Genomic DNA, 8,163 nt, shown 5'->3' with positions numbered 1-8,163 from the left:
TATCGAGAAAATCGATTAGCGAAGCACGGCACTACACCTACATCTAATATATCGACAGAGAAATATATGCACACGAAAAATATAGAATGTCAAAAGTACTAAATGATAAGAGTACTATATTTCTGGTTAGTCGTATTTCTTCAACTAGATCAAGCAGATACAAAACATATGAATCACACATGACTCTTCCTTCTTCGATTGGTCCATTTCCAGCTCTTATCAATTTTGCCATACCATTTATCATCAACTACTATATATATTAAGTAGCTAAAACCCTAAAAGTATCTAATGATGATGCCGTTAGAGGCGTGATGGCAGCTATCACTTCTCGGTTGCCCACACCGTGGAAGGGTTCTTCTAGAGGTACCTGAAAAGGAAATTGGGTTAGAAGTGGTCTCAATGACCTGAGAGCGTGACCGCAGTGCCCAAGGGACAACTGCTTGAGGTCGGTCACACACGACCTTTTTGTGTTAGCTCCGCACTCGTTGGGACCTTACCGCTGGAGACGGATATCCGTGGGATAAAGGCGGTGTGCATTTTTAGGGTCGACCTTTTCTAACCCCACCCCTCCTTGTGGGAAGGCAGCATCGCTGTTATGCTGATTGTCTGAAGGAGACACCTTACTGCTGTCACACCTCTGTACAGTCAGCAGTACGACTTCGGACCTTGGGTTTTCTGCTTTTAGTCTTACCGCTCTTCAAGAGACCTGCTTGGCATGGTAGGACCTTGAGGAACGATTGTTTCAGCCAGTATAGCTTGATTGGTTTGTCACGATAGGCAAGCCCGACCACCACGTCGAGGTAGCAGCAACGGTCGGGATCTAATGATGATACTAATAATCTATTAAATATTTAGAAAAATGTCTCCAAATACTTCTCAAAATGTTAACCCACTAAAAATGAAATTGTATTAACTTACTATAAACGTAGCTGGGGTAATAATAACTCAGAACGTCGAAACATTTGAACCAAATATTATTCACCTAAGACTTTTCATCATTTTCACTGGAAATTAAAGAACGATAATCTAACATTTCTATTAATTGTTGGATTTCTTTGACAGCATCTCGCCGCATAGATCGAACATCTTCATTTCCATCACTTTTTAAGTTATCCAAACTTAGTATTAATTGTTCCAGGTTTTCCATAAGATGTTTATATTCTTTACTCTGAGGTGCACCTTTAAATTAAAGAATGATATAAATAAAAGCAGAAACCTTCAAAAATATTGAAGAGTTTGGTAACATTTTACTTCTATAAAGCGTCCGGTATTATAGAGATTGATTTTAAATAATTAAACTCAATAATCAAGTACAGATTTTCATAGTTGATACTGAGTGACACGCTATGTTTTAAGAGTTTATGGTACATGTTATTATTATTATTTGAACACATAAATATTGGTACAAAGGGGCACCGAATACATATGTGCCACACAACTCACTTGATCTGTGTATGGGCTGTGATACTGCCCGGGTGCCAAAACGGAAGCCGGTGACTTACTTAGAGCACTACACCCAGAGCCTTCGACCTAAAGATCTGATCCACAAGACAGTGGAGCATCGTTTATTTATTTATTTATTTAAACACATAAATATTGGTACAAAAAAGCACTAGATAAATATGCGCCTCACAAATCTCATTCGATTTGTGTGAGGGCTGTGATACTGCCCAGGTGCCCAGACTGAAGCAAGTGGTTTTCTTAGGGGGCCACAGCCGGAGCCTTTGACCTAAAGGTCTAGTCCACAAGGCAGTGGAGCATCGTGAGGAGATGCAGTCCCATGGTAGCCGGTGATCAATGATTGATTCGTACGCCATTTGTTCTCTCAGGATACTGGAGCCCATGTGCACCATTGGTTTGGAATCAGGGTTTTCCAACTCCCCTAGGTGGATCCTCCACATCCACCAACCCGGTTAAAGCGCCGGACATTCGCTTTTCGTCCCCTCACTTTTGTGAAGAACAACCCCGCCACGAGAAGGCAGTGAGTAGGACTTCCCTGGCAGAGGCTATATATTCGCTATTCGCGTGGCCATATGAGAGCATTTCGAGGGGGAGGGCAGACTCTCCACTCTCTCGGCTGTACCAGGGCATTTGGGGGCAATGGAATGTCGCTGCCAGGATTATCGTGAGGAGATGCAGTCCCATGGTAGCCGGTGACCAACAACAGGTTCATACGCCATTTGTTCCTTCAGGATACTGGAGCCCATGTGCACCATTGGTTTGGAATCAGGATTTTCCAACTCTCCTAGGTGGACTTTCCGTGTCCACCAACCCGGTTAAAGAGCTGGACATTCGCTTTTCGTCCTCTCAATTTCGTAAACAACCGTAATGCCACGAGAAGGCAGTGAGTAGGACTTCCCTGGTAGAGGCTGTATACGCGTGGCCACGAGTCTTAGTTAAGCGCCCGATAATTATTGAGGCTAGTATTTTAGATGCTATATTAGTCAAACTAATCCCTCTATGGTTATTACAGGATGATTTTGACTCCTTCTTATATATTGGGACAATTAGTGATTGCGATCAGTCAGATGGGATTACGTCCAACTCCCAGATTTTAGCTAATATATTAGTCAATCTAAACGCTAAAACTGGACGACTATCCTTAAAGACCTCTGGGGCTAATCCATCTGCTCTTCCTCGTTTTAGATTACCTATGGCTTTTTGAACTTCAATTAGAGTCGGAGGACCTTCCAAATATATATTCAAACTCATACATTCTTGACTTCTAATTTGACTAGGTTGGTATCCTATCAATATAAAGGTGTTACAGACAAAAGTATTATCAAACCCTGAATATTTGTGGCATCTTTAGAATTAGAACTAAGTTCGGAATCTAGGAAATAAAGAGTTAATGAAAACATATAATTGTAACCGCCTTTCAATGTTATCGTCCAACGTCTTCAGTCATGAGTTACAATTACCAACTCATATCACTTAGTCAGTTAACCCAAGTGGATATACATTATTGAAGGATTTGAAGTGACCAACTTGGTGTCGTGTGCAGTTACGGGTATGAGGGCTAATATCACTTCCCGGCTGCCCACACCGTGGAAGGGTATTTCTTGAGGGACCTGAAAAAGAAGTTAGATTAGTGTTGGTCTTAACGACCTGGGAGCGTGACCGCAGTGCCCAAGGGACAACTGCTTGAGGTCGGTCACGCACGGCCTTTTTGTGGGGGATTTTTGACGTGTTAGCTCCGTTCTTCAAAGGGCCTTACCGCCGGAGACGGAAATCCGTGGGATAAGGCGAGGTGTGTATTTTTAGGGTCGACCTTTTCTAACCCCACCCCTCCTTGTGGGAAGGCAGCATCGCTGTCATGCTGGTTGTCTGAAGGAAACACCTTACTGCCGTCACACCTCTGTACAGTCGGCAGTACGACTTCGCCTTCGGACCTCGGGATTGCTGCTTTTAGTCTTACCGCTCTTCAACCGACCTGTCTGGCATGGTAGGACCTCGAGGAACGATTGTTCCAGCCAGCGTAGCTCGATTGCTTCATCACGATAGGCAAGCCCGACCACCACGTCGAGGTAGCAGCAACGGTCGAGGATATACATTATTAAAACAATAATTAAATGTAAAAAAAATTACATGTGAAATAAACTCAGCAGTTGCCAGTCAGCTAAAACGTAGGACTAGGCACATAGATGCATCGTTTCAATAGTTGAGATTTAAATGATTTTGTAGTCGTGACTTCGTTTATTTCCTTGGCTTTGGATCAGTTAGGCCAACGAAATATTGAATTTACTTAGATTTTAATCGCTGAAATTATTTTAAATGTGATGTCTTCTATACACTTAGCGCCCAATTTCTGCTAAATCGTCCGAATTTCGGAGATTGGTTACATACGATAACAACCACCGCGTTATATCTTCTACAAACTTAAGGATTGAAGTGAGGAAGTTCGGAAAGTGATTGGAGGTGATTCTCGATGTTTCTTAGATCATAAGTAAGGAATTTAGTTACTAGAAAGAGCATACTGACAGAAATGCCTCGGTCAGTCGGTAATAAACAACATGGAAGTGTATAGTGAATGGAGTGGAAAGTGTAAAAATGCCACATTCACTTAACACAATACTTTTATGTAATTTGAACCTTCATGTGCAAGTGAAAAGTAAAGTACTAAATAAGTACACTCACCATTAAAACAATCAATTGTTGGCTGTAGTGAGCGTGCCCTCGACATTACATCTGCGATTGTTTTCTCACAACTAGAGCCACATACATCAGACGAGTTCTTAGAGTGAAAACTATTAATATTGCGTGAAACCAACCTGTTCCGAAAAATTTGATGTATTCGTTCCGTTTATTGGAGATGAATATTCTTGATTTGTTACAGGATGGTTCCATTGCGTAGACCGAGTGTTATGATCCACAAAATAAAAGTGCCCTGATTTCTCATCAAGTCTCATTTCCCAACCAGGAGGTAGAGATTCTTTGGGATTCATTTTTGAACTTAGTGAGTACACTAAACTCCAAATTCACCTATATTTGGAGAATGAACAAGGTTTTAAAAACCAAATCACTCGGTATTGTAAGGGAGAGTTTGGAGTAATCCTTCAAAGATACACAACCATGACGATAGTGGGAATACAGATTGAGTAGTGGTGAGGTTAGGTGCATCTCATCATATAAAAAAAGTCTAATAGGTTGACGAAACTTTATCGAGTGAGGTGGTTGAAAACTGTTGCACGGTCCCGGTAACTTTCTACCCTGACGTTCAAAGATGACCAGAATAAAATGTAACAGGTGACTAGACACAGATACGACATCAGTCTGTGAAGACACTTCTGGTTTGATACATTCAGGGAGGCGCGAACTTCTTGTTTGGAGTTCTCGTGATGACCAAAATATATGGTTGATAACACCAACAGCTGAGGTAGTGAAGATGAAGTCATTTTTCCTCTCCTAAATTTTGAGTCGTAATAATTTACACTTCCTACTCTAAAATATGACATTCTTATCATACTATATTCCTTGTTTTCCTTATTATAATTAGTACTACCGCTATGGTAATTCATTTGCTTTTAATCTTACCAGTTTACTGTCTATCCTAATGGATTTATGTTTCTCACCTATTACGTATTTTAAAGTGAGACTTCTACGGGTCTCAGTAAATCAACGTTAGACACTAAGTCGGGAAACATTTACTTGAATCATTGTACTGCAAAAAAGTATTTGAAGAATTAGTTGGTCTTATGTAGTGATTGGTATCCCTGAATTCTGATCTGCTAGATTGGACTTTTTACTAGTGGGTTTTTCATGAAAATCTGATGTTTAGACTAGATATTAGTAGGTATTTTACAGGATGACCAGGAGCGTTTATAACGTTATAAACCTAATGAGAACATGAAGTTATAAATCTTCACAATCTTACATGTCCGTCCTTGGTATCATAAATGTTAGATAACCAGTTTATCCAGTAAGTTCTCGTAAGTCGACTAAAAACACGCTTTAGGCACCTGCAAAAGTTAACATGGAATACCTTACACTTTTCAATTTCAAACTGTCAGCAAAGGGATTTCATAACCATCTGATAGCCAGTAAAATCTTGGAGCCGAAATTTAAAGGTGGGAGTAAACAAGTTGGGTATGGAGAAAAATGAAGCCGAATTATGAATGCGTAACTAGACATATTTAACATGCAGTTCGACCCACGGTTTTAATCCCAATCTCCCGATTTCGGGGAAAATTTTATCTAGTTCTATGACCAGATCTGATGAGGCAGGTCGTTTGTGTGCATGATGAAGAGCAGTGACTCTTACACTCCGATGTTATATTATGCGATATTCTGTTTCTTTATAAAGACTATAACAACAAATTTCCAGGTAGAAACATCAACACGTGTACCAAACAAAAGAAGACCCGAAAACAGCTAAAACACGTAGACAGTTGTATAAAACACCAAATGGGAACAGAAACTAAGCGTAAAATTACTAGGTATTTGAAATTGTAAGACTTAATTAAGCTCAATATTTAAATACTAGGCTGGTCAGTGTCAAAACACTGCTGTCCGTTTTCAGTTGAATATTTGCGCCAGATCTCTGTTCGCATTTTAATTGGTTTGCTGCCACAAGCATTTGACTTTCAGTCAGTTTCTTGTAATCTTCCACATTTGCGCGGTCGGATCGTTGTTAATGGAATCCTTTGTATGAATGACAATTGCTACTGTTGTTCATTGTGCGCGATCCACTACTATTTGTTTCAATCTGTCACGACCCTGTAGTGACCGGCCAGTCTCGATAAGAACACGATTTGAATAACAGAAACAATTATTATTATTGTAACCAATTGTACCAGAAATTGTTTTACTGTATTTGTTTAACTGTATCAGTTTCACTTCTTGTTCCGCTATCCGCCTTGTTTGGTTCGAGCTTGCTCACGCACTGCTTATTCGCTTGTACTCTTTGGCACGTCTCGGTATTATTTCGATACCACGAGATCGCCAATAAATATACTTGATCTGGACTAGTAAAGCCTTCTGATTCACGGGCTATCAAGGGAACCAAGTCGTTTTTGGGCGCGTAATCGAATTGTAGTGGTGATCATAGTCCGTCCTCGACTCGACATCCACTACAACTGGTGAGCCGTATTTGGAACACGCAATACAGCTGGTAACCCAATCCATCGAGCACAAGTCAAACTTGGCCAATTCTCCAAACCAGATCAATCCGGTGAGTCTATTTATCTATCCACATCAGTTGCATATATTCGTATTGATATTTTTCAATATATAATATTTTGGCAACTTAATATGGTAGATAACGATAAGAATAACATAAATATGATAGACTCCGAGATACAGGTTATCAGTTTTCGACCGGTTCCTTTCATCCCTCATGATCCAGAAGTCTGGTTCGCGGCACTGGAATCTCAATTTGAGATCCGCCGCATAACCAATCAAAGGCAGAAGTACGCCTACGCTTTGGAATCATTGCCCGGGGATCACCTAACCGCTGTCCGTGAGGTTGTCCTCTAATCCGAACGTTCCGAACGTTTATGACCGTCTTAAGGGTGCCATCCTTCGACATTTCCTCCCATCAAGAGAGGAACGATTGAGGACACTATTAGCACGTCACCCTATGGGTGATGCTAAGCCGAGCCACCACCTCACGCGCCTGCAATCCCTTGCAGGAAACATGACAGCTGACTCTGAGATAGTAAAGAGTTGTGGCTCGAAGCCTTACCAGTCAGTATCCAGCCAACCCTTACGGCTCTGATCGAGGACACCCCGCTCAACAAGGTGGCCCTCATAGCAGATAAGATTCTAGCACGAGTTAACACCAAAGACGACTATTTGGTTGCTAGTACTTCCCGTTCTAACATTGATCTCGATGCTAGACGACCTCCGGCTCATGGGGATAGGGACAGATGTATCCATACTCGTCTCAGTTTCCGAGACCGCGCAAATGTGCCAGCCCCCTACGTCCCCCGACCCAGGTCACAATCCCGTAAGGCATCTTCCAAGCCACGCCAGAAGGTGGTTTCGGAAGCGAGTCCAGGTTGGTGCTGGTTTCACCGTGCTTTCGGAGCCGGTGCCCGTCATTGTCGAGCTCCCTGCTCATACAAGGCGGGAAACTCCTCAGCCGGCGAGTAAATGCGGCCGTACTCGCCGGCACTTCACCTCAGGTTGGCCGTTTATTTTACGTGCACGATTATCGCACCAACGCTAGGTACCTTGTGGATACGGGTGCCCAAGTTTCTGTCGTACCTATCGGTAACAGTAAGTCTCAAGCCACTATGCTTCGACTACGCGCTGCGAATGGCTCAGTCATTCCCACCTATGGTACACGACAACTTACGGTCAACCTGAGCAACCGACGACAGTATCTGTGGACGTTCATCATTGCCGATGTTCCCACAGCTATACTCGGTACCGATTTCCTACAGCACTATGAATTGCTAGTCGATTCACGTAGGCTGCAGCTAATTGATACTTCGTCGAACAGCAACTTTATGGGCTCTAAAGCCCACACAAACGCGTACCGAATCACAGGTGTATTTCATTCGCGTGACGATTTATTCCACGCTTTATTTCAGAAATTCCCCAAATTAACTAAACCTCTCGAGGAGACTCCATCGTTGACCAATCGTGTGGTACACCACATAGTCACCCGCGGACCACCAGTCACGGCAAGACCCCGCCGACTGGCACCGGACAAATTAG

The 8,163-nt window shown here is 42.3% G+C and overlaps 1 protein-coding gene across 1 annotated transcript; it reads right to left on the bottom strand.

Annotated features, from left to right (window-relative positions):
* Nucleotides 1-982: 982 nt before the first annotated feature.
* On the bottom strand, nt 983-4,445 carry Smp_031560 (bcl2-associated athanogene, putative; the record flags this gene model as incomplete). The annotated part of the gene is made up of 3 exons (XM_018791822.1): nt 983-1,179; nt 4,138-4,234; nt 4,272-4,445. The coding sequence occupies 3 exons, from the start codon at nt 4,443-4,445 to the stop codon at nt 983-985; spliced, it is 468 nt and encodes a 155-aa protein (XP_018645045.1).
* Nucleotides 4,446-8,163: the final 3,718 nt, after the last annotated feature.

The sequence above is a fragment of the Schistosoma mansoni genome, assembly GCF_000237925.1.
Source record: "Schistosoma mansoni, WGS project CABG00000000 data, chromosome 1 unplaced supercontig 0071, strain Puerto Rico, whole genome shotgun sequence".
Taxonomy (NCBI): Eukaryota; Metazoa; Platyhelminthes; class Trematoda; order Strigeidida; family Schistosomatidae; genus Schistosoma; species Schistosoma mansoni.
This window is presented reverse-complemented; position numbering and strand designations above follow the sequence as displayed.